The sequence below is a fragment of the Osmerus eperlanus genome, chromosome 19 (genome assembly GCF_963692335.1).
Source record: "Osmerus eperlanus chromosome 19, fOsmEpe2.1, whole genome shotgun sequence".
NCBI lineage: Eukaryota > Metazoa > Chordata > Actinopteri > Osmeriformes > Osmeridae > Osmerus > Osmerus eperlanus.
In genome coordinates this window covers 6,418,655-6,444,348 of record NC_085036.1, presented here as the reverse complement: position 1 = coordinate 6,444,348, position 25,694 = coordinate 6,418,655, and the positions used below count along the sequence as shown (strand labels likewise).

The 25,694-nt window shown below is 48.1% G+C and overlaps 2 protein-coding genes across 2 annotated transcripts in view; both read left to right on the top strand.

Annotated features, from left to right (window-relative positions):
- Window positions 1–6,756, top strand: part of slc43a2b (solute carrier family 43 member 2b) — a 13,036-nt gene extending 6,280 nt beyond the window's left edge. The window contains 12 exon segments of the mRNA XM_062485306.1: window positions 1–138; window positions 428–483; window positions 575–651; window positions 2,799–2,891; window positions 3,131–3,264; window positions 3,932–4,125; window positions 4,359–4,502; window positions 5,224–5,356; window positions 5,597–5,729; window positions 6,069–6,142; window positions 6,279–6,402; window positions 6,554–6,756. The exon segment at window positions 1–138 is cut by the window's left edge and continues 107 nt beyond it. Coding sequence (XP_062341290.1) covers window positions 1–138; window positions 428–483; window positions 575–651; window positions 2,799–2,891; window positions 3,131–3,264; window positions 3,932–4,125; window positions 4,359–4,502; window positions 5,224–5,356; window positions 5,597–5,729; window positions 6,069–6,142; window positions 6,279–6,402; window positions 6,554–6,715 — 1,462 coding nt within the window. The 3' untranslated portion in view covers window positions 6,716–6,756.
- Window positions 6,757–9,463: 2,707 nt separating this feature from the next.
- Window positions 9,464–25,453, top strand: pitpnab (phosphatidylinositol transfer protein, alpha b). Its single transcript, XM_062485689.1, has 12 exons — window positions 9,464–9,780; window positions 13,765–13,795; window positions 18,733–18,878; window positions 19,537–19,628; window positions 20,216–20,223; window positions 20,455–20,529; window positions 20,606–20,689; window positions 21,004–21,081; window positions 21,187–21,297; window positions 21,693–21,815; window positions 22,003–22,089; window positions 22,303–25,453. Exons 1-11 carry the CDS (start codon window positions 9,764–9,766, stop codon window positions 22,048–22,050), a joined length of 813 nt encoding a protein of 270 aa, XP_062341673.1. The 5' UTR covers window positions 9,464–9,763; the 3' UTR covers window positions 22,051–22,089; window positions 22,303–25,453.
- Window positions 25,454–25,694: the final 241 nt, after the last annotated feature.

Here is a 25,694-nt window from a genome sequence, read left to right as displayed (position 1 = left end):
CTGGCTGATCTGCAAGGAGCAGGACGAGATGCTCAACATGGCCTTCACCGTGGGCTCCTTCCTCCTCAGCGCCATCACCCTGCCCCTGGGCATCGTCATGGACAAGTACGGGCCCCGCAAGCTCCGCCTCCTGGGCAGGTGAGGCCGAGCGGGGGTGCGGGGGGCAGGGCGAACAGGGATGCGTGTGTTTGCGCGTGCCTGACAAGGAGGGTGTCGCGCGAGCGTGTGAGAACACACGTGGAGCGTCTGTGTATGAGAGACACGCAGATCGATCGTTTTTTGTCGTCTGTGGGAGAGTTTGTGTGCGTGTGTGTTGAGAGTTTAGATGGTTGATCATATATACTGTACTATACATAGCATATTCATAGTATATCTACAGTATGTCCATGTGAGCAATCTGTGACTATAAGGTGTGTCTCTGTTCCAGCACCTGTTTTGGTTTCTCCTGCCTCCTCATTGCCTATGGAGCCTACAACCCCAATGGTGAGTTCCATCAGACAAGGTGTGTGTTTCTATGCAGTGGTGTGTGTGTGTCTGTTCTTGCTTCCTAACTTTGTTCTGGTCTTTTTTTCAGAACTCTCAGTCCTCATTTTCATCGCTCTAACTTTCAACGGATTCGGAGGCATGTGTATGACGTTCACCTCTCTCACGGTGAGTGTGTGTTCCTTGTTTGGCAGCGTTTCTGTGTTTTTTTACCAGATGTTTGGAGAGGAAGGGGTCGTGACATTTGCACCTTTCGTGATCGAGTTTTATCAACTCCACACAGGCACTCTCTCTCTCTCTCTCTCTCTCTCTCTCTCTCTCTCTCTCTCTCTCTCTCTCTCTCTCTCTCTCTCTCTCTCTCTCTCCCTCCACCTCCTTCTATTTATGGCATTCTGCCTGTTGTCCTGCCCTCTGTCCTTGTTTTTGGCTGCACTCTCTCCACTTTGTGTCCTAGTGGACAACAAATGAGCTGTACCCTCTGGACAAAGGAGGGAAAGAACAGGGAGAGAGCAGGGGAGAGAGCAGTGGTGGGGACAGGCAGGGGAAGGTAGGAGAGGGGTTGGGGAGAGACTCATTAGTACTGTCCCAGTACTTCTGCCCCCCCCCCCCCCCAACCCCCGACCAGTCCAAACAACAACATGACGCTCTCCGTCACACAGTCACACACACACACACACACACGCACTTCCCGACGCACAGTAACACACTTATCAGATGCCCACACGCAAAGTACTGGAAAGTGAAAAATAAATAAAATACATTCCCAAACATGCTGCAGCTCCAGTGAACTATTTACAAGCCGGGGTGAAAGAAAGACAAGGACAGAGAAAGACAGTGAAAGGCCTTATATATAGGATTCACTAGAGCTCACACTGTCAACCAATCAGTCTTCCTCCACATTCCTCCTCTCGTCTCCTCCTCCTCCTCATCAGCTTCTACCCTGTTTCCCAGGACACAGTCCATGGCTGTGTCATGGTGATAGCGCTCAGTAAAAAGAGTCCTCTCCTCTCCAATGAAAAGGTTCTTTTAACAGAGGAGGCTTGAGTTACATTCCTGTTGATCAAATCAAGATCAAGCTTACAGAAAAGTCACACCCCCCACCCCCCCTTCCCACACACACACACAAGCACACACCACACACACACACACCCTGAAGCCTTTATGAACACACGGCAGATATGTTAATCATTAGGCTCTTTCTCACTCTGCTGGTCCTAGGAAGGCGAGGCTGTAGATGTTTTCCTGGAAGGTTCTGGGTGGTGTGGAGTTTTAGAGATGGTGGTCCGGGATCTCCATAGGGATGGGGGGAACCTCAGTCAGGGAAAAATAAGAACTGGTTGCACACACGCAGACCCAGGCACACACACACACACACACTGGGTTATGTAATTTAATGGGTGTTATTGTTCAGTCTCTCGATAGACAGAGCAGATTGAATACTCCAGTAATTGTAAAAGTATGCCGACCGTTGATTTCACTCGTCTCCTGATCCCCTTTCCCCCTCTTTCCCCCTCCATCCCATCCCATCACTCTCTCTCTTCTTTCGTTCTTTCACCAGTCCTACAGTATTTTCCTCTTTCCTTGTTTCACAGGGGTTACCCCGTCTCTCTGTCTCTGTCTCTCTCTCGTGCGTGTGTGTGTCCCCTCGTGTAACTCTAATGTCAAGCAGGACGGGCTAATCTGTTCCCACAGTCTCCCGATGCTGGAGGCACCTTGTACCGTCCTGTCCCTGCCTCCTCTCTCCTTAGCTCCCCAGCTCTGTCACCCCCCCCCCTTCCCCACCCCCAACAAACCAATGAATGTACAGGCTGTACCTTTTCCACCTCTGAGGCATAAGGGCAACCCCCCACCCCACCCTTCCCTCCTGGGGCTTTGAACAACATCTCCATCTCCACAAAAACATCTCAATCACACACCCTCACTTGTTCACTCACAGCCATGAAAACAAGGAGATTAAAGACCCAGAGTCGGTCTCATGCTAAACTCATTTGAAAGAAAGAGAAAGAGATGAAGGGAATGTGAGAACAGGTCTCTTGGGATTATGTCATTCTCCTTTACAGATGTCTACAGAAAGTTAGTGATTGTTTTACCAAGTGTTTTTTTGTAATGTGTTAGAGATTGTGAAATAACACCCATTGCTTTCTCTCTGTCTGTATCCCTCTCTCTCTCTCTCTCTCTCTCTCTCTCTCTCTCTCTCTCTCTCTCTCTCTCTCTCTCTCTCTCTCTCTCTCTCTCTCTCTCTCTCTCTCTCTGTCTCTCTCTCTCTGTCTCTCTCTTTCTCTCTCTCTCTACCTACCTCCATCCTCTCTCTCTAGTTGCCCAGTATGTTTGGGGACCTGCGTTCCACCTTCATAGCTCTGATGATCGGCTCCTATGCTTCTTCCGCCGTTACGTTCCCTGGACTCAAGGTATAACACACACGCACGCACACACACAAATTCCCTCACTCATACATGGCTCTTGAGCAGAAAGCTGTCTCCTAAATGGCCAGCGGTGTGTCCGTCGAAATCCGATTTCTGACGTTGGTCGGGGATCAATATCAGCGACACAAACAACCGCTCGTTAGCAAATATTTGGTTCTAGCGTTTTGCAAGACGCGAGTCTCAGGGAGTCACGCGTGTTGTTGACGATGTTGTTGTTTGCGTAGGTGATCTATGACCTGGGCGTGACCTTCATCACTATCCTGGTGGTGTGGGCGGCCTGTGCCGGCCTCGTCTTCCTCAACTGCTTCTTCAACTGGCCCCTGGAGCCCTTCCCTGGACCCGAGGATATGGACTACACGTAAGACACGCACGCGTACACACACGCATCCCTTTATCTCCCTACCTTCATTCAAGGACTCCATAACAATATCTCTGGCTAGGACTTGCTTTTGTTTATGGTGGCTCAAGGATGTGTTGTGGCTTCTTGTGGAGGTCTACAGACGTTTGTTTGCTGAATATTTGTGCCCTTCACATTATTTATTACATTTATTTGTTTTAATCCCCTCCCCTAAAAGAGGCCTTTGTGTCTCTTCAGGCCATTACTGTAAATACGAACATGGTCTTAATTGACTTGTATGGTAAAACGGTAAAAGCACACACACACACTGACACACACAATGGTTGCATCTGCATAGGTGTGTGACTTTGTTTGTCAGTTTGTGCTGCATGTAAAATCTTTGCAACGAATGCAATGAAATGTGCCTTGTGTTGGCAGGTCAAATTCCAGGTTGAGGTTAGATTGTTGGTACTTGTGTGTGTGTGTGTGTGTGTGTGCAGATAGTAAAGTAAAGTTTTACCTCTGTAACATCCAGCAGTGTCACTTTACCAGAGAAAAAAAAATTGTTCTCACCTCCCGCTCACCTTTCATTCTCTCTCTTCCCTTTCTCTATCCGGTTCTGTCTATCCTCCCCTCCTCACCCTACCACCTCTCTCCCTCGAATTACTCCCTCCCTCCCTCCCTCCAGTGTCAAGATCAAATTCAGCTGGCTGGGATTCGACCACAAGATCACCGGGAAGCAGTTCTACCAGCAGGTGACGACCGTGGGCCGTCGTCTGAGCGTGGGCAACGCCCTGAAGGAGAGGGAGCAGGTCCCTAAGGAGGGCAACAAGCTCTGCCTGTCCACCACGGACCTGGAGGTGCAGTGCAAGGAGGAGGAGTGTAAGGACACTTCATCTTCCTTCATGCCAATGTTGACACCATTACGAACCTGCAACCCACAACTGAGAAACTGCCCAATATCCTCTCTGGTGTCATTTGATACTTTTTTCCATTTGGTTGAATGTATGTTTTTCCTGGTTTCTTTTCTCCCGCCACTTGAAAAAAAAAAATCTTGACATCTCTCAATTGTTCTTTCTCTCTCTCCGTCTCTCCTTCCTTCTTGCCATCTGTAGCCCAGTCTTTCCTGCACAGCATCACCAGTCCTCTCTTCATCCTGAGCCTGGTGACCATGTCCATCACCCAGCTGCGCCTCATCTTCTACATGGGAGCCATGAACAACATCCTGGAGTCCCTCAGCGATGGAGACCTCAACACAGGTGTGTGTGTGTGGTGTTTGTGTTGATCACCTTGCGACTCCTTGACGTTTTGGCCTGTGACCGTGATTGGGCCAGCTGTTTGACCTGTTTTGTGATGTTCCTCTTCTCCTTTTCCCTCTCTCCCTCCCTCCTTGTCCTTTCTCAATCTTCTCTGGCTGCATTTGCAGTGGAGAGGATGGAAGTCGGTAAGACAGTAGACCTAACGGTGTCGAATAAGCTTTAGCATCAGTGCACTAGTTTTAGCGAGCTAACGTTAGCATCTAATGCTAGTGTTAGATTGCATGGTTTAGCATGCTAACCCTAGCAACCTACGCTAACCCTAGCAAAGTTTCTAACATAACACACAACTCTGAACTTTTTCGGACTCCAACATGTTCGTTTTCCACAGCTGCTTGCGTAGTTAGCATTCAAAACCCTGTCACCTTGTTTACTCCCAACGCTTGATCCGCACTGTAGCCTTCTGAGCCTGTCCCCGGGCTGTCCTTCAGCCCTCGAGGTTCAACCCATGTTCTGGTGCCATTAGAAGTAGTTATTAACCAAGGAGACCTACTCATTAACTCCACAGCCACAGCCATTAACCAAAACTATGTCCAGGGCTGTGAAAATAACCTTGTCTCTCTCTCTCTCTCCCCATCCCTCCATCTCTCCATTCTCTCTCATCCCCCTCTTTTTCTGTCCCCCCCCCTCCACCTCCGTCTCTCTTAACCCCCCCCCCCCCCAGTGAGTCTGTACTCCTCCATCTTTGGGGTGCTGCAGCTGCTCTGCCTGATGACCACCCCAGTGATTGGTCAGATCATGGACTGGAAGCTGAAAGACTGTGATGATGGAGATGAGGAGAAGGAGCCCAGCATCAAGTAAGTCAACACCAGCAGGCCCCGCACCTCCCCTCCCATATGCACCTCTAAACCTGAGGGACCTCGAAGCATTTCATGGGTTTAAGGTCAGATGAATATAGCTAATGGAGGGCCATGACTTTTTGGATGAATTTTTCAGTGTTGGGTTAGGGATATGACTGTTTTCTTCCTCTCCTTTCCTCTCCTCTCTTCTCCCTCTCTCATCTCCTCTCTTCTCCCTCTCTCCTCTCCTCTCCCAAGGGACCCGTCCAAGTCAAAGCGCAGAGACAAGACCATCCAGAAGGTGACAAATGCAATGAGAGCCTTCATTGTCACCAACGTCCTATTGGTGGGATTTGGCATCACTTGCCTGGTGCCCAACCTCCCTCTTCAGGTGAGTGGCCTATTTAGCTGTTACTCAAATGTATATTGACATTTTACATGTTCGCACATCATTGTCAGGTAGAGTTACACGGTACACTGAAATATAGTGTGAGAATATATTTCTTGCCACCTGAATAAATTTCTCTCTGGAGGTTCTGTTAAATGCAGTAAGGAAGTTGCTAGCTTTACTATAACCTCTCCTGTTTTCAGTACTCTGTCTCCATCTACAGGCAAGTGTGTGTAATTGCAGCTGACATGGCTGCTCTCTTCAGAGTGGTCTTGTGGAGAAGGACTTGCGGACTGATGAACTTCTCATCACTCCTCCCTCTGCTTTTCTATCTCTCCACAGATTCTGTCGTTCATCCTGCACACTGTTGTCCGAGGGTTCATCCACTCAGCCACAGGAGGTCTCTATGCTGCTGTGTAAGTGCACACACACACACATACATACACAATATACCGGTAACACACTCAGACACACACTTGAAACGCTTCACCACTCAGAAAGTTCCCCTGAACTAACAATCAAAATGTCTGTGTTGTTTCCTGCTCTGTGCAGGTACCCGTCCGGTCAGTTCGGCAGTCTGACAGGGATGCAGTCTCTGGTCAGCGCCCTGTTCGCTCTGCTGCAGCAGCCTCTCTTCATGGCCATGATGGGACCACTGGAAGGAGACCCACTCTGGGTAAGAACACGCACCGCAACACAAACACACGCACTGCTACACCCACACAAACGCACACTACTACACCCACATACAAACACACACAGAGACACCCACCCAAACAGAGAAAGATCAACTCAAGTGGACTGACGGTGTGCGTGTGTGTGTGCAGGTGAACGTGGGCCTGTTGGGCCTCAGCCTGCTGGGCTTCATGCTGCCGCTGTACCTGGTCTGCTACAGACGCACCCTCCACAGGCAGCGGCTAGAGAAGGACGACAACGCCAAGATCTACGTCAAGATCAACGGCTCCTCCAAGCACGAGGCCTTCGTCTAGAGGGGTGGGGGAGAAGGAGCGAGCGGGGGGGGGGGGGGGGGGGGGGGCACGCAGGAGGGGAGGGGTGGTGGGAGGGTAAAGAACAGTGTCGTCTACCCCCCCATCCCCCCCCCTTTAGAGTTTACGCTCCGAAAATCGACGTACACATCCGCAAACATTCCATACTTGTGGAACTTGTGCGTGCTCCTTGAATTGCTTCAAGTTATCCGTACAGACACACACACACACACACATGCGCGCGTGAACTGATGACCAGGGAACTGATGTTGTTGCCATAGAAACTGTCTACACTTGGACAGACACCAAGGACTGAAAAGGAGGTTAAAGAGAAAGAGAGTGAGAGAGGAAAGACTGTGAAAGGAAAGAGGCGTCAGTCCTCTGTATTGCCCCCTCATATTCCTCTCCTCCTCTTTTCTCCGGTATCCCTTCTTTCTGGAAAAAATCTGAAGAACATCCATCCTTCTAAAACTGTTCTGACTGCCTTTCAACCATAGGACATTAGCAACAGACTCTGACACTACTGGCCAATGGCTGTACTTTCATGGACAAGATCATCATGGCCACAATGGAATTTTTTCCCTCTGTAGATTCTCCCTGCCCAGCCAATCACACACGCCTTACTGCCTAGCCTAATCTGTTGCAGTTTTTTTTAAATACATTTCCTCATCATAATCCATATTTATAAGTGTAAACTAAGATTTTTTATATTGTTAAATATAAGATATATTTTATTTGCTGTCTAACTTTGGTGCTAACTAATACCAATATCATCAGCTGGGTTTTTACAAGATATTTATCAAGTGAGGTTATGTGTGGAGTGGACAGGCTTGAAATGGTGTCAAAGTGGCTTGGAGCCTGGAGGGACAGATGGTGTAGAGGGCATTGAGACATACTGACGTTAAGCAGTAGAAGAATGGCTGCAGGGGATCCTAAGTGCCTGTTGCATGGTTTAAGGGGATATTCTGAATGCTAGACTCCTTGAATGGTCTGTTAGGTTGAGAGCTGTTATAGCAGAATGTCCCAGACCACTGACCAGGTGTCTAGTTTGTATCGCCCCCTCTCTGTAAGAGAGGGGAGGCATCATGGGAATTGTAGTATAAGGTGTACTGCATGTGAATTGGAATATCCCCTTTTTCCACTTTGATTCCATTTTTTTTTTACCTCTGATTTCGTCATATTTTAAGAGATGAAACAGTTGTGCCTTATAGAATTAAGAATTTTACAAATATATTGACAAATATATTTGACATGTGCAGGATCTACAGTATGGATGTCTACATTGTGATAGATTCTAGAATAGATATCAACAACCTACGTTTGAAGATTGATGAAGTTTGGTTTGTGAGTCTCCATGGCATTTCCTTGTGCTACTGTTTTGATCTGTAAGGTAATGCCACTTGTGTGTAGTTGTTTTGGTAAATAGACATATTTATGTGAATATGTCAACAACAATACTCAGACAACCATACATGCACAGTTTGGCGTTGCAATTGATGATATATGATTATATTTCAGACTGAAAAGGAAGGTTTTAAGGTTAGTGAGAAATTCAGCACTTTACGCGCCCCACTCAACACCCCCCCCCCCCTCCTCCACCAACCCCCACCCCCACTCACCCCCATCCCTCTGAAACACTGAATATCTCTCAACAGTCCGTTTGTCTCTGTCTTTTCTAATTTCAAAGTAATTTGAAAAAACAGTGCAGATATGAATGATAAACGTGTTCCTAGATGTTGGAGGAACTTTGAACCATAGGCCATTGCAGCTGTCTCTCTGAAAACTCTGCGTTGGTTTCAAATGGCCTAAATGCGGGATGAAGAAGAGCATGATGAGGATGAAAATAATTATACTAGGATGATAATATTGTCCTACTAACGGCATGTAAAAGATTTAGGCAAAGTAAAAGAAAAAATTGCTTAACCATCGACCTTTTTCTCTTTATTTATGTCTTTTTATCACTTGTTTTCTCTTGTAAATCCTAGTGTTTTTAAATTTTACTTGGACAATTGGATATGTCTTAGATTTATTTCATATGTTGTTGGTCGTGTATAGGCCTGGCTTATGTTGCTATATAATCTGTTTTGACTTTGACAATGAAACAGGTTTTTTGTTTTTGAGGCATTAGTGTGTTAGAGTTGAACATGGTTATATAAAGCTGAAATAAAGATGCATTCATTTGTTTAAAAATGTCCATGTGTTGTTCATCTCTTAAAACAACATCACTTTATTATAGTTTTGACACAAACGATATTTTTGGGGGGCTGGATCATTGAGAGAGAAGCACAAGAATCAAGGCTTCCAAATCTCATCCCAGTTTCAACAAGGAGGAACTCATAAGACCAGTATAGGCCTACCTTGTGCCTCAAGGCATTCTAGGAGGTCAGAAAGCTATCAGAACGCTGTCAGACACAACCGGAAAACAGATAGGAATGTTGCCGAGGACATTATGACTGCACTGGATCAGCTATGTGTTTTCTACGTTTTTTCTTTTATTTACTGGCAGGGTTGGGCTTAGAGGGTACACAGAGATGAGGATAGCCAGTGAGTCGGAGGGATAATAGGCGGATGTAGACAGACGGATACAGATGGGTTATAAATACGTCGGCGGTGAGTGGAACGTTACATAATTCCAACCCCAACACACCAGTGGTCTCCGAGACGCGGATTAGCATACAGAATCTCTTAAACCGGTCGGTACACTATCAAGTCTCTCCCCCTTCCCCTCAATGCGTCTGCGCCAACTGTGGTACCCGTGCCGTACCGAGACCCTCACTGCATTCGGTATTACCGTGTTCGACCTCTCCACAGCGTCATCCCGTTGTGATGACACAGAGGTTGTAGTAGGCTACCTCGCGCCGCGCCGCGCCCCCCTTGGCCCCGATCAGGAAGTGTATTTGTGGAAAATAGAGAAACTGGAGGTAGAATGACATAGAGGGGGAGAGGTGGGAGAGAGAGAGAACGATAGAAAGAAGATACTGACGGAGGGATAGACCCGCTTCTGGATCCTTATTGAGCTATTCCTTCGTGAGATTATTTTGCTTCGCGAAAATGCTCATAAAGGAATTGTAAGTATGGTGTGGGGCTGTGTGTGTGTGTTGTCTGTGCGCGCTTTTTCTGTCCGGTTTCTCATCAACCCGGCAGCAAGCGCAGTTCGCGCCGCCACTGACATTGTGGCCAGTAGCTAGGGAGAGTGGAATTACAGGAGCGCTGCTGCAAGCCGTTGCGACATCCGTGTCCTCTTTATGGTCATTTATTTTCATTTGTTAGACTTTGTGTTTTTGGTATCAATTTCATAAATCATTATTTAATATTTAGACTGCAACCGGACTCAAATGCGTTTGTAATGTGAGTCCGGTGCCGGTTATCGAGCCTGTGCCCTTCACATATTCTCCATCCTAGGCGGTGCAGCCGGGCCTGCCGCTATGGTTATATGGAAATGCTGCGAAACACCATTCCGTTAAAATAGGCCGAAAATGCTAAAGCTTGATAGACTACACATAGTTCGTCAGAAGTAGGCTAAGGACCCGGGTAGGCCATGCGTGCCAACATCCATCCTTACGTTACCGCTGTGTTATTGATGCGTGCGGTGAAGGTGAAACGACTGAAATAGCATTCCGGTAGCTAACTCAGGAGGAATGGAGGTAGCCTATTGGAGCGGTGGTGTCAGAACTGTACTAAGGCATTCTGAATGGGGTGATGTAACCTACATAAAGAACATGTTGAGTAGGCTAGCCTAAAGGATGGAAATGGACAATCTAAGTTTCGCCAATTAGTGAGAAGTCCGTTCTCCTTTTGAAGGCCTCGGCAGCCTATCTTAAACCGGTTCAGGCTGATATCGTAGTATATATTTCTTATCCCAAGAGATGGGGAAAATAAAGAGCTCTCTCTCTCCATGTAGGGCAACTGCTTTTGTCTACAAAAAAGGCCTGTAAAGCGCACGCTGTGGGGCCCTCTGTGCTGTGGGTCAGATAAATAACTGGGAAGATATAGCGATCTCATGGCGATTAGGGAGATTCCAAGCCACAGAGGCAGCCTGACAATTAATTACATCGGTTGCAATGAAATGCTAAAGGCAACCCCCCCACACACTCCCCCGCGCGTCTCTTATGTAATTTTCCAGGAGAACATAAGCTATATGCATTGGTGCCAACCAGCGGCTGGTTCCCATTATGCATTGCATATTATTTGTGATATTGTTATCACTGTTAGTCCCAATGGAATAACACATAGGCCCTACACACGCGCGACACACCTCACGGTACAGATGAGTCAGTCCATGCTCCCCGCCGACGCATTCGCAAGCTGGCTATTGTCACGCGGGAACATGCGCTGCATGCCCACACATTGCGTGACGCTGTCGTATCATCACGGTCATAGCCCCCTTTGCAGGGTGGCCGGGCAGTTATCATGCAACTCCCATCCCCCTCAACCGCTCCGCTTTTCTTATCCTGTAAATCACAGTTTCCCTACTGCGCTTGGCATGCACTTCGAGCAGGTCAGGCCGACTAAATTCAGGTGTGCGGGATTGAGAGAGAGAGAGAGGGTGACCAATGTTGTGTTTTTAGTCTTAGACTCGTGTGTGCGAAGTTTGGTGATTTTCTTCTTAGACTGTTGTGTGTACGTTTGTGTGGTTTAATTGGATCCCATCCAACGCTGTCGCCTGTTTTCCTTGGCTGTGAGGTAAGGCGTCAGCAGAATTCTCCTCTCCAAAAGACTGGCTTTCTCCCAGGTCTGTTTAGTCATTGCCTCCAATCTCCGCTCCTCTACCCTTGATCTGTAGGGAGGTGAGGGAGTTTGGCAGGTGAAAGAAAACCCATTCACAAAATGAGTGGCACAAGGCCATGAATTACATCTGCCGGTGCCATTTCCCTCTTTATAGTCAGAATATATCAATAAAACTAAAAGTCCATGCAAAACAGGGCAATTGGACAAACTCAAGGCTTCTCCATGAATGGCAACCTAGTTTCATGCAAGAGTCGAACTCGTTTTTAAAAGGTACAGGCTACTTACCACCTACCATACCAGCTGGTATGAGGAAATGAACTTTTTGGCCAATCAAATGGATGAATAGATAATGCCACATCTTTGATGCTAATACTGAAGCAGACCTCACAAACACACACACACACACACACACACCTACTCAGATAACTACTCAGTTTGTCTTTAGGGGTACAGGGGATGAGAATTGTGTTATTTAACTGGCTGGCATGTTTCATCTGTTGGTCATCTTCTCATCTGTGGGCCAAAAGCCAAGCAGAAGGATAGACCAACACACTATACACCATAGATAGCCTAGAACACCCCGGTGCAGGAGTGGTTGAGTGGTTTCCAGGGTAGAAGGAGATGAGGAGGAGAGGAGCAGAGATGGAGGAACACTGGAAAGAAAACCAACAAAGTAGGAGAGTTGGAGAGGAGAAGGTGTTTGTTTTCTTTTGGCACACTGAGACACTAGATCTCTCCGTGAAGACTTTTCGACCAAAGTGCCGTGTGTAAGAGAGCGACCCTGTGTGCGTGTGTGTATGTGTCTGTGTGTGTGACACGGCAACACTTAGGACCTCAAGGTGACTTCTGTCATTGGCTGCTTGCCTTGTCTTGTGTGTTTCTCATTGGGTGTATAGATTGTGTTGCCACGACTATCCCCTTGCACAGACGCCCGGTACAGAAATATGTTACAAGTAGCTACTCGTAGCTACACACGTGATTTTCAGCTCAGGGACAAGCCATACCTAGAATACTGAGTGTGAGCAGGCACGACCCTCTCAACACACACACACACACACACACACTTACCACGTTGTCCAAACGATATGATGAGAAACTGAGAATGAGTGATGGTTAGGCGTCAAGCTCCCTGTATCGTTTTACACTCATGTGATATTAATGTCTCACATACGTGTGTCACACACGCATGTGTGTGCGTGTCTCTCTCTCACTCTTTCTCACACATAAACACACATAGACACAGAGAGGATGAAGCTGATGTCACACTGTCCATCTGGGCCACTTGTTCTGACTGGTGGGGCAGTCAGATGGACTGCCTCCATCTTGGCTCTGTTCCCGCAGGAGACAGAGGAATTGCCACCCACAGACCAGTCTCGGCACATTTACCCAAAATGGTTTCCCAGACCAGGGTCGGACCAAGCTAATTTAAAATGAAAACTGAAAAAGGAGAGTTGGGAGTCCTGCCGTGTGGGGAGTAGGGTCAACAAGTTCAGTCTGCGTTGTTTTTTTACCGACAGTGTAATTGGAACAGGAATTACAGTTTGACCCTGCTCCACTTCTCCAAAGACAAATCTGAAGGAGCAATTTGAACATTCCCTGTTCCAACCTTATCTGCCCTCCCCCCATCCCATGAGAACAAAGTAGTTCCTGTAGGGAGAACCAGCAGCGTAGAAATGACTCACCCCCCCCCCCCCCGCTAGAACAAATCTCAGCCCCCCCCTCCCTTGATGATGACTCAGTGCTAATATGTGTGAAGGGAAATCAGGGCTCTCTCTGGGTAATGGAGGACGGCCAGTCTGCCTTGTCTCTCAGTAACACCCGGCTGCAACGGTGACTTAGTGAGTTCTTGGGTCTAACTTTACAGCCCATTGAAGAACACTTAAACATAAGGTGCTTTTCCTTCAGTCGTGTTCCTTTTGACTTGAGTCCTCTGGCCTTCCATCCTTATTCGCCTAAACTGATTGAAGGAGAGGGTCAGAGGGGAGGGACTGTGGTTATCTTCTTCCAATTGGGTGATAGGAGAGAGAAGGCAGGTGAATGGAATTGGGGCAGTGTTATGGGATAGCCAAGGCCAAACCTGCCCAGCTTCAGATCATATCCCAAGAGGAACAGCTGGCTGGCTGGGTGGGTGGCTGGGTAGTTAGGTGATTGAATAGATGGGTGGATGGATGGCTGGATGAATGTTTGGATGGGTGGGTGGGTGGGTGGGTGGCTGGTGGGTGGGTGGCTGGATGGGTGGGTGGGCAGGACTACATGTTACCATTAGGCTGCTTTGGTATGGCTTGTAATCCCTCCTTCTCTCATTTTGTCTCTTTCTCTTCTAGTCGAGTGATTCTGCCCATATCTGTGGAGGAGGTAAGTGTCTGACTGTGTACTTTTGTGCACGTGTGCCTGTCTCTTTGTGTGTTTGCATGTGTATACATGTGTCCGTGTACAGTATGTGTTTGAGTGTGGCTGCGTGTGAGTGTACTTGTCTGTGTGTGTGTGAGTCTGTGTTTATATATGCATCCATGAGTGTGTGCAAAAGTCTGCGTGCGCGTGTCTGTGTGCGCGTGCGGGTATTAGTGTGTGTGTGTGTATATGTCTGTGTGTGTGCGTGTGTGAGTGTGCCTGTGTGTGTGCGTGAGTGTGTGTGTGTGGGGTGCGGGCGTGCGTGTACGAGTGTGTGCCTGTTCTTGTTAGGATCCATCTTCTTCCAGGCTCCAGGCTGTGGGGTTCTGCAAGTCTTCGGAGTGCCTCAGTTACAGTAGCTTTAAAGGGACAGAGCAGTGTTGGTCCAGACTGCTCAATAAAAACTCAGTTATATTCACAACCACACAGTCATCTTTGTGTGTCCGCACTGTAAACCCAAATAAACATGTATGTATCTATGAATTGATTCAATCGATAGTTCAACAAATATTTAAGAGATTAGATCCCCTGCACAGTTTGATGGAATCCGTTTCCACAAAAGTGTCGAGGAAACCGCCATATCAGGGTTTACAGTGTGTGTATGCATATACGGGTGCGTACAAGTGCATAGCTGCGTGTGTGTGTCTGCTCGGTGCATGCATGTGTATATGTGTGTGTGTGTGAGTGTTTGATGGGCTGTGTATGTATCCTGTGCGCGAGTTATGAAGCCCCTTATATTTGGGAGCCGGAAAGTGCTGAGGTGGTGTTCCTCACACAAGCATCTCTCTCTCCCTCCTGTGCAACCTACTGTCATACAGGGTTCCGTCCGCACAGAGCTGTTAGTGAGCCTACTGTCAGCACCCTGGCCTTTCCCTATCTCTGTCTCTCTCCCTGTCTCTCTCATTCTCACCGTGTCTCTCGATCCTTCGCACTCATTCTCACCTTTTCAGTCTCTCTCTGTTATTTCGTCTGTCGGCCTGTCTTTTTCTCTCTGTGCTATATTCACGTCCGCTGTAGTTCAGCAGGCAGCCTGTCCTGCATACACAATGAGCTACCTGACACGGCCTCTCTCCCCCGTCCTCCCTCTCTCTTTGTCCCTCTCTCTCCGGCTCCCTCCTTCTCTTTCCCCCTCTCTCTCTCCCTCTCTCTATCTACCTTGCTTTACCCCTCTCTCTCTGTCCCTCCCTCCCTCTTTCTCTCCCTCCCTCTTTCCCTCTTTCCCTCTTTCCCTCTTTCCCTCTTTCCCTCTTTCCCTCTTTCCCTCCCTCCCTCCCTCCCTCCCTCCCTCCCTCCCTCCCTCCCTCCCTCCCTCCTTCCATCCCTCCATCCCTCTCTCTCCTCCCTCCCTCCCTCCCTCCCTCCCAGCTTATTTTTCATTCAACACACAGTCAACCTCGTGTCAAAACAGTCTCCCTAAAGAACGCTGAAGAAACCAGTGACTCACCCACCCGATCTTCGGACATCAAGTGTGTGTAGACTAGAAAGTAGTTTAGATGCATACGTAGTTTAGATTCTTACAATACCCTGACAGAAAACATGGCAAGGCACGTCAATACAAATAGTAGCAAATGGTATCGAGTATGACATGAACTGGGTGGGAAAAGACACAGTGTGTACTGAAGTGGTGTATGGTAGAGGGTGGTGTGTATATTGTGGTCAGCTGAAGGCCTGTTGTAACCTGGTCTGTTCTCGCTCCATCAACCAGAGACGGCTTTTGTTTGTCCGTCAATACCCAGTAGGCTTGGCTATTCCTGGATCCCTTTCATTTGTCTGAGAGTTATGGGTAGTGAACTCTGTTTAGCTCAAGGGAGAGGACGCGAGCGCGCACACGCGCAGCAAACTAGTCGACCAGCTTGCACGGTCGTCGTTTTCTTCAGCCAGGGAGGAAAACGCATGTCAGTATGTCAGATAAACAGTCAGTTAGCCTCTCTGCTTGTCAGTAGCGCTCAGTCCTCAGCTGGAGTCAAGCCATGTGTGTGTACATCTCCCCGTCGGTCTGTGAGCCCGTCTGTCAGTTTGCCAGTCATTTAGTTAGCCTGTCAGTCAGCACGTCTGTCACTGTAGTCGCCTAATGCGGAGCACTGCCCGCCTGTCTGTCTGAGCGAGTGACAGAGAGAGATACAGCATTTACAGGCACACTTTTGTTGAGGGAACATCCCAAGCGACTGTCCATCCTCTTTTCTTCTTCCTTTTCTGCTTCTTTCTTCCTTTTCTGCCATCCTCTGTGCCCCATCTTCTACTTCATCTATCTTTTTCCCTGCTGCGATTGGCTGAAAGACTGGTATGCTATTCCATTGCTGTTTGTAGGTAGAGGATACAGCGAGGAAGGGAGGAAAAGATTATGTTTTCGGTTATCATCGGCCGCGAGAGACAGAATTATTTAGTAGTCTGAAATCTCGCTGTCAGAGAGAAATCCAATATCTCTCTGTGTGCACACGCGCGCTCGTACTCTCTCTTTTTCTGAAGCTCTCTTTAGCTCTCTCGCCCTCCCTCTCCTTTTCTGTATGGGCCCCACATTTCTCACGCCGTCCTTCTCCCGCCTCCCTCTCCCCCAAGCCCCAAAGAGCCGACCTCCCCCCTTTTCTCCCTTTCCTCCTTCCTCTCCCCCTCTGCCCCAGCTTCTCTCCTCCTTTTCCTTCCCTCGGTCTCGCTCTTCTGATTTCGACAGAAAAAGCTCAAAATAAACCGTCTGCACGGCTCAGTCATTCCCGTTACACACACACACACACACACACACGCACACTCTCACATACACACCGTCGATGGCATGCAGTATATATATGTTGGGTGAGGCACACTCGCAAAAGTAGGAGGGATGGATGCAGGATGAAAGAAAGGAAACATTCAGGAGGGAGGGGGGGCGAGAGAGGCAGAAATGACAGGAAGAACAGGGCGAGAGGATAGATGACTGTGTGTGGTGTATATTTTCAGGCCTCTCCCTGGACCAAGCACTGTGGACAGTCAGGTGTTTGGCCTTGGAGTTGTGTGTGAACACAGTGATTTCAGGTGGCGGCTGCAAATGACTCAAAGTATGGCAGTTTGCCTGGTTCAGCGGATAATGGTCAGTCGGTTCGGTAAATCAGGTTTGCGGACATTTGATTAAGCTTCAGCCTTGTCACTTTCAGGAAATGTGTTGCTGCTCTTACATAACTGGGTGAACATCATCAAACTCACCCAATGTACTGTATCTTCAGAGGTGGTAGTGAGCTTGGCGGAAGAGAGTCTTAGATTCCTGTCTCAGATGAAATGAGACTCACATAAATCGGTCACTTTAGGTTGGAATGACAGCCAGTGGACATAGACCTACTTTTTGAAAGTCATTTGGATGCTTGAAAACTTTATAGACAAACCTAGATTCAGCTCTGGGGCTGATCATGCACTGAATATAAACGTCAAGGCTCAGGAGTACGGCTTTACAGAGTGCTAAATGTTACCTGAGGTCTTTATCGTGTCAACAAACACGCATACACACACAAACACACACATGCGCAAACACAAATACATGTAGCAACGGTTGCCACTGTTCTGCCCCTGCCAAATACGTGTGTGTACGGTGCGCAGTGTGTAGACAGTTAGTCATCCGGAGGAAACTGAAACAGGGAAGTTCTTCTCAGGGAAGTTTTTCTCACTTCTGCGCCAGGCATGTGACCATGCAGCACAATAGAAAGAGACAGAAATATGGGTGTTTGTGAGTGTTTTCCACTGTGGCAAGCAAATCTGACGGCATGTGTCTGTGTGTGTGCGCCTGCTCCGAGTATGTGTTTTTACTGTGAGTGATGGCGTCCACGTGTGTCCGTCAGGAGTGTGTGTGTGTGTGCTGTGTGCCCGGGGGGATTAGAGATGATTAAGGAGTGAATGGAGACACTGTTCCAATGTTTACACACTGTTCACTGGGGAGCACGAGGAGGAGGAGGAAGAGGAGGAGGGAAAGAGAGGGATGGCAGAGGATGAAGGGATAGCGAATTGCAGGGCGAGAGGAGATATGAGAAGGATAAGACAAAGGTCAGACGCCAAGCGAGGGGCGGGAGAGAAAAGAGAGGGCGAGCAAGATGATGAGAAAGATGCGAGAGGGGAGGAGAGGATGAGGGATCAGAGGGAGGGATCAGATGAAAGAGTAGAAGTAGTAATCTGGTCAATGAGATGGAGAGATACCGTAGGTCAGGCCCGGAATGGAATGAGAAACAATCCGAGAGAAGAGGTGATGAGGGTAGGGAATGGGAGAGCTCAGATGTTGATGGCCATGCAGGAAGTGGATTACTGACTGATTGTGACCGAGTGCGCGGTTAGACCAGTTGTTCCAACTATTTTCTTCACTGCGTGTTGTTCTTCAAGCCATTGTCATACCAGTCATCAGTTGTAGGATGACAATCATTATTTGATGAGAAAGCAGAAAAGGACTATATGAGTTACATAAACTGAGATTGGTTAGGTTAATCGAGAGGAGGACAGACAGTCTTAGTATGTGGCCTTTCAGTACGTTATGAATGTAAAGACATGTCAACTTAGTAAAGAAATGTCAACTTTGAATGTCTACTTTTTTTCCCTCCCTCCTTTCTGTCTCGAACCTCCTCTCATCCTTTCACCTGTCCTCCCCTCTCTCCTTTGTTTCTCCTCCTCTCTGCCACCCCACTCCCCACCTCTCCTCCCCCTCTCCCGTCTCTCCCGTCTCTCCGTCTCTCCCCCCCCCTCTCCTGTCTCCCCCCTATCTCCTGTCCCTCTCCTGTCCCTCTCTCCCCCCTCTCCGTCCCCCCCCCTCTCCTGTCTCCCCCCCAATCTCCTGTCCCTCTCCTGTCCCTCTCTCCCCCCTCTCCGTCCCCCGTCCCCTCTCCTGTCTCCCCCCCAATCTCCTGTCCCTCTCCTGTTCCTCTCTCCCCCCTCTCCTCCCCCCCCCCCCCCCACAGTACCAGGTGGGCCAGCTGTACTCCGTGGCTGAGGCCAGCAAGAATGAGACGGGGGGCGGGGAGGGGGTGGAGGTGCTGAAAAACGAGCCCTACGAGAAGGACGGCGAGAAGGGACAATACACACACAAAATCTACCATCTGCAGAGGTGGGTGACTCACGTCTAGGAAGCTGAGCTCTAAAGAGCCGGTCTTTGTTCAGGATGTACAGCATTTTCCACGTCAACACTGGCAGTCCTGCGAAATACACACAGCAGGAGAGAGGATCAATATGAAGAATATATTCATATTCTTATTTTTATATATATTTTATTCATATTTTATAATTTACATTTAAAATTGTTTTATTTTTTAGATTGTTAGTCCTTAGGATTAGACTACTGTACTTTTCTACTTTTTGATTGAAGATCTGTATATGTTTATTGTTTGCACCTTCAGGCCACAGTAAATTCCTTGTTTGTGTAAACCTACATGGCGAATAAAACCAAATTCTGATCCTGATCCGTGGTGGCCGAGATGCGTGACGCGTTCTGGCCATTTTGGGGCTGATACTAATTTTGAAACAAAAAAATTAACTTCCTTAAATGTTGAAGATTTGAGGTTGTTCAAGCTAGGGAGTCCAAGCCAGATCATGAAAGCGAGCGAGAAAGTTCTTGCTGTACGATAACTTTCCCAGTCATGACAGAGAGGCTGCACACGCTAGTCACATGGGTTGAAATCCATCTCTTTGATTGGCCGTTTTGTTTAGGACGCAGGAGGACAGAAGGTAACGTCTAATGGTTCCTCTGTCTCTGTGTCATTCCTCAGTAAAGTGCCGTCCTTCGTCAGAATGCTGGCCCCAGCATCAGCCCTCAACATCCACGAGAAGGCCTGGAACGCTTATCCGTATTGTCGCACAGGTGCAGAAAGCACTCTCCACATTCTCTCTCCCCTTCTATCTTGTTACTAATCGCTTTCTCTCTCTCCTCTCTCTTTCTCTCTCTGTTCTCAATTTCTCTCTCCCTTCTCGCTCTCCCCCCTCTCTCTCTCTCTCTCTCTCTCTCTCTCTCTCTCTCTCTCTCTCTCTCTCTCTCTTCTCTCTCCTTTCTCTGTCTCTCTCCCCCCTCTCTCTCTCCTCTCTCTCTCTCTTCTCTCTCCCCCCTCTCTCTTTCTCTCTCTCTTTCTCGCTCCTGCTGTTTATCCCTCCCATCTCCCTCTCTCACCTTTAAGAGTGTGGGTGAATAATTCAATGTGTGTGCAGACAGAGGAGAGGCGCTGTTACAGGAGCACTCGGGACTGAGATTACACACACACTGACAGACAGGCATCATAAACACACACACACACACACACAGTAATCCCCTAGCTCTGTGTCTTGATATTGAATGGAATGCTGTTTGATTCTTGCCCTGATACGTTGCATAAGTTAATATCACCAATCAAGTCACTCCTCTCTCTCTCTTTTCCCTTCCTCCCCTCTGTCTCTCTTTTCCTTTTGGTACGGAAGTTATTACTGTAAGTACATCCATGACTTGCTCTCGCACACACGACAGCCTGCAACCCTGGATATTTTTCGATTGTGATGCACACACACATAAACGGTTCACTGCAGAGGAAAGACGAGATAGAAAGTCTATCTAGTCCAGTGAAAGGGGATAGGGAGAGACTGACTCCAGTGTGTGTGTGTGTGTGTGTGTGTGTGTGTGAACAATGATGACCACCCCCTATGTTCTCCTCCCTCTGTAGAATGAGTACATGAAAGACAACTTCCTGATCAAGATAGAAACGTGGCATAAACCAGACCTAGGACACCTGGAGAATGTGAGTGACGAGTCTCTGGAAGGTGTGTGTGTGTAAGTGTGTGTGTGTCTGACAGCGCTGTGTGTGTCCCGCGCAGGTCCACGGCCTGGACGCAGACACCTGGAAGAAGGTGGATGTGGTGTACATCGACATCGCAGACAGGAGCCAGGTGGACTCGAAGGTGAGTCGGCGCCCGGCTCCTCCCACCCCGAGTGTCAACGTGGCAGCCGGCGGCCACGAACACACGGGAGGAGAACAACTGATAACCTCCCTGCTTCCCTTTCGTGTTCTCTTGCCCTCTCTCTCTCTCTCTCTCTCTCTCTCTCTCTCTCTCTCTCTCTCTCTCTCTCTCTCTCTCTCTCTCTCTCTCTCTCTCTCTCTCTCTCTCTCTCTCTCTCTCTCTCTCTCTCTCTCTCTCTCTCTCTCTCTCCCTCTCACTCTCTCTCTCTCTCTCTCTCTCTATCTCTCTCTCTCTCTGTCTCTTTCTCTCTCCAGGACTACAAGCCAGAGGAGGATCCCTCAAAGTACAAATCAGTGAAGACAGGGCGAGGCCCTCTCGGACCTGATTGGAGGGTATGTCGACCTGTGTGTGACGTACAGAGGCACTTTGAAGATGAATAGTCCTCTCCTAACTGTCTAAAACACAGTGTGTCTGTGTGTATATGTGTGTGTGAGTAGAAAGAACTCCCCAAGAAGACGGACTGCCCACACATGTGTGCCTACAAACTGGTTACCGTCAAGTTCAAATGGTGGGGCCTGCAGAACAAAGTGGAAAACTTCATTCAGAAGGTAAGTGTGTGTGTGTGTGTGTTTGTGCGTGTCTGTAGGGATACAGTTGGGATTAGGATTAGGACATTTCGTATTTCAAGAAAGCATTTACAAGGTGTTTGCATGTGTGTGTGTGACTGAACTGTAATGGGTCACAGTACTGCCCTCCCGTCCTGAACTGTCACTGCTACACTCCGCCTGGCCTGGCCTGACCTGACCTCTAGTGGTCAGATGGGGCGTAGCAGGTTAAACTCCATACAGACTCCAATTCGAAAAATGGCCGTTATCCTTGTTAAACTTAGAACAGAGACACAGAACTTCCACGTGTGCAAGCTATTTCTCTCTTCTTTATTTTTCACCTGCTTCTCGGTCACGTACATGTCTGAATTCTCGGTGTTGTCTCCTGCTCCTCTCAGCAAGAGAAGCGCCTGTTCACCAACTTCCACCGCCAACTCTTCTGCTGGATCGACAAGTGGATCGAGCTCACCATGGAGGACATCCGGCGCATGGAGGAGGAGACGCGCAAGGAGCTGGACGAGGTGAGGTCGCCCGCGTCCGTGCGCCTCCACGCGCCTCCCTGTCGCTCGCGCTCTCTCGTCTGACCTCCTTTCCCATCTCTCTCTCTGTCTCTCTCTCTCTGTCTCTCTCTCTGTCTCTCTGTCTCTCTGTCTCTCTGTCTCTCTCTCTCTCTGTCTCTCTCTCTCTCTCCCCTCACTTGTCTTCCAGATGAGAGTGAAGGACCCGGTGAAAGGCATGGTGGCTCTGGAGGACTGAGGAGGCTGTGATTGGACTGTCCACACTGCTGCTCATCTGGTAAACACCTGGTGGGGAGGGGCACGTCAGTCCGTGTGGCAGTTCGGTAGACCCTGCCGGTCAATGGACTGTTCATTTCCTTATGTTGAGTACAGGAGGATTGCTCTGTTGCTTACGTGGGAACATGTGATTGTAATCTTCACCGTCTCCTTCTCCCTCTCTCCCTCCCGCTCTCTCTCTCTCTCTCTTTCTCTCTGTTTCTGTGTCTCTCAGATCAGACCTGTAGACCCATACACCAGCGGATTCTCCCCTCCCTTCCCCCTCTACTGGCACAGCATCGTGTCTCTTGGTCAGCCTAACCCCTCCTACCGCCTCACCCCGATTGGTGCAGTCGATTACATTACCGGAGTGCCCGGAGTGCCCCCTACCTGCCATCCAGCAGACTGCAGCTCCGACGCCTTGCCCCCCTTCCAACCCCCCAACCCCCAACCCCCTCAACCAGGTCTCGATAAGATGTCCGCCAGTCAGTCCACTCGCAGAATCCCTTCTTGACAGAGATGTGATTTTTAGGATTTATTTCTATTTACGAGAACACGCAGGTGTGTACATAGGAAGTGCATACAGTGGGAGCAAGCAGAGTCATTGTATCGAGGGGTGTATAAAACAGGGTTTTTCAATGATTTTCCTTTGTCCGTAAGTTTGGGTGTCTGTAGATGTTTGATCTGCTCAGTGTTAAGTTTTGATCTTGTCGTGGCTGTTTTGTTTGTTTTTCGTTTTTGTTTTCGGTTCCTTTCGCATTTTCTCGGCCGCCCGCCTTCTGTCTTCAACATGCTGTAATCGGTTAGGAGTCTTCCTCCCGTCCTCAAGTGAACCGACAACCCCGATACGCACTCTCTCTGTCTCTCTCTCCTCCTCTCGCTCTCTTTCCGTCTCTCTTTCTCTTTGGCTCTCCCTCTCTGTCGCTTCCTCTCTCTGTCTCTCTCTGTTTCTTTCTGTCTCTGTCTCTCTCTCTTCCCCTTCATCTTCACCATAACCGCCTCCAATGAGAGTAAATTACAAGGGTTAGTATCATTTGTATGTATCTGTTTGGGTTATGTGTGTGGGTGTGGCTGTGTGTGGGTGTACTGTATGGAAATAATTGCAGTGCTGAGGATGGTGTTGTCGGAAGTGATTGTAAGTTACTCCATTGCTACCGTCCTTCCAGTTGCCAGTCAACTTCTGTACGTGTGTGTCTGAGTGTGTGTGTGTGCGTGGGTATGTTTGGAGAACAATTTAACAGGTGGGGTAATTTGAAGTGCAATACTGATCATTCTTACTCAGACATGTGGAGTTGTTTAGATTACAGGGCCATGGCTCTTAGTGGTGAATCCTCCTGTGAATCCTCAACTCTGCACCAGGCCAGAAGTTTGACCCTGTCATCACGTGTTCACAGGGAAAAACTCCTGGCTCCCGTTATGTAACAAACATATGCCCCCCCCCCCCCCCCCCACCCTTTGCATATATCCATCCTCTCCTTCTGATGGATAAAAGCCCTTATCCAGTAATAGCAATAATTCCCTCTCTTCCTCTCTCCTCCTCTTCATCCTCCATTCATTTCGTCATCCATCTCTCTCTTCCCCTATTTTTGTGTGAACCAGAACCATGCTGCGGAGAGAGAGAGAGAGAGAGAGAGAGAGAGAGAGAGAGAGAGAGAGAGAGAGAGAGAGAGAGAGAGAGAGAGAGAGAGAGAGAGAAGAGACTGAATTGGTACTGGTTCTCATTCTGTTCCTGGGTCCTCTCTCTAATCGGACTCCAGTTTTCGGCAGTTTGAGTTCTAAAGTTGCATCTTGTCGTGGTGAACGTGTGTGTATGTGTGTGTGTTTGACGTAAACGTATCGGAACAATATTTTCCTACGTGGAGGGAGGGGAGGGGTATGTATCAGGGGGAAGGACGGAGGAGCAGTGTACTGTAGTTCTGACATCGGCCACAGGAACTACAAAACCCATCCATGTCTGCAACTCCTTCCCTTCTTTTGAAATCATCATCTCTTATTCCATACCTCTAATTCTCCTCTCTTCCAGACCCTCAGTATCTCCCACACTGTTAAAACTGTATATTTCTCTAGTCTTGGTAGCCCAACTCCTCTCTCTCCATCTTTCCCTCTATCCTCTATCTGACTTTGTTTCTGTGATGATGTGAGTGGGCTCCCAGCAGAACAATGGAGGTGTGTGGCTGTATACTGGATGTACTCAGATTGTATATAGTATATACATTTATGTAGATGAACACATATATATAGCTCAGACTGTCCTGCCAAACCAACAGCACACCAATCTCCCCTCCTGAATGTCGTCGCTAGATCCTTAATCTTAGATAGTCCACATTGAGCCTAGGTTGAATAATATGCCAGGACTCTTATTGTGAAGGAGCCAGGAAGGAGTATTAGTTGACGCTCTACCTCTGTTGGAAGATAGCTAGCAAACAGGCAGAATGTGATTAGTTCACCTGTCTGAATGAAAATAGAAGGGTTAATACCTGATGAGACGTTATGGTGGCTATTTTGAGCCCTTTTAATATGATAATCATGATAAGCAAATAAAGAATTAAACAACTATATTGAAAGATGAAAATATATTTTGAAAACAAAGGCATCTTTGTGTGGTCTCTGGAGGCTGTCTTGACCATGGTGCAGTGGGAAACGGAAAGAGAGGGGTGAGAGAGGGGTCTATGTGTGGCACATTATACTGTAGATGACCCGCATAAAAAAAAACACGAAGAAACTGTCTCTTTCCTCCTCCTGCTCCCTTCCTCCCTCTCTCACCTCCCCTCGTTGGCAGGACAGTGTATAAATATATTTTTGTTCTGAATGTTGTCGTACCTCTGTTGTTAGTCTCTAAACCACAGCCATCTCTCACAGACAGGAAGTATAGCAACCTGTCTGCCTGTGACAACTCACAGCAGCGAGTTGGTCGGGGGTGGGGGGCGGAAGTTGGACCTACACACTGACCTCCAGTCAGTTCGTTGCCCCCCCCTCTCCCCCCTCTATGACAGGACAAGGGAATGATAACCTGACTGTATTTGAATCTAGACTGTGTGGCAGGGTGAAGCATGAGGGTGTAAGGATGTAGCCTACACCTGGAAGAGCTAGCTAGCTAGAGTACTTTTACAAAACAGTGAGAGATCATGGTTGAAAGAGACAAGATCCTAGATACCTCGTTGTTAGAATCCTCAATTTGTAATCAGAATACCGAACCAATGACGTCAGAACCCCAAACTTTTTTTTTTCTTTGAAACTTTTTTTTTTTTTTTTTTTACTTTTTGTTTCCTCTGACACTCCCTGATTTGTCACTTGTTTTGTTTCTTTTACTGTGAATTTGTGCCTTTTGTCATCTTATCTTCCAATAACACTACATTGGAGACGTGAAAAAATAAATGAATAAAAATGCGGAAATCTGGAGTTGTTTTTTTATGCATTTATATGATAGTTCACCCTGACAAAGATCTTTGACCCAGTTCTTCACCGAATGTCACCCTCTGTGAAGATGTCCAGGGCTTGGTTTAATCTTGGTTCTGGAAAATTGCCCCGAGTGTTTGGATCAGTGTAATGATCTCATCATGATTCATCTTCCTCCTTCTCCCAAGATCCTCTGCTCTGTCGGAACAGAACGTATCCCTTATCCCGGCA

Excerpts from the sequence above, each read along its gene's own strand:
- pitpnab (XM_062485689.1), top strand. Across the intron at positions 18,879-19,536 it reads AAAATCTACCATCTGCAGAG|TAAAGTGCCGTCCTTCGTCA; the intron begins GTGGGTGACTCA and ends GTCATTCCTCAG. Across the intron at positions 20,690-21,003 it reads GGAGCCAGGTGGACTCGAAG|GACTACAAGCCAGAGGAGGA; the intron begins GTGAGTCGGCGC and ends TTCTCTCTCCAG.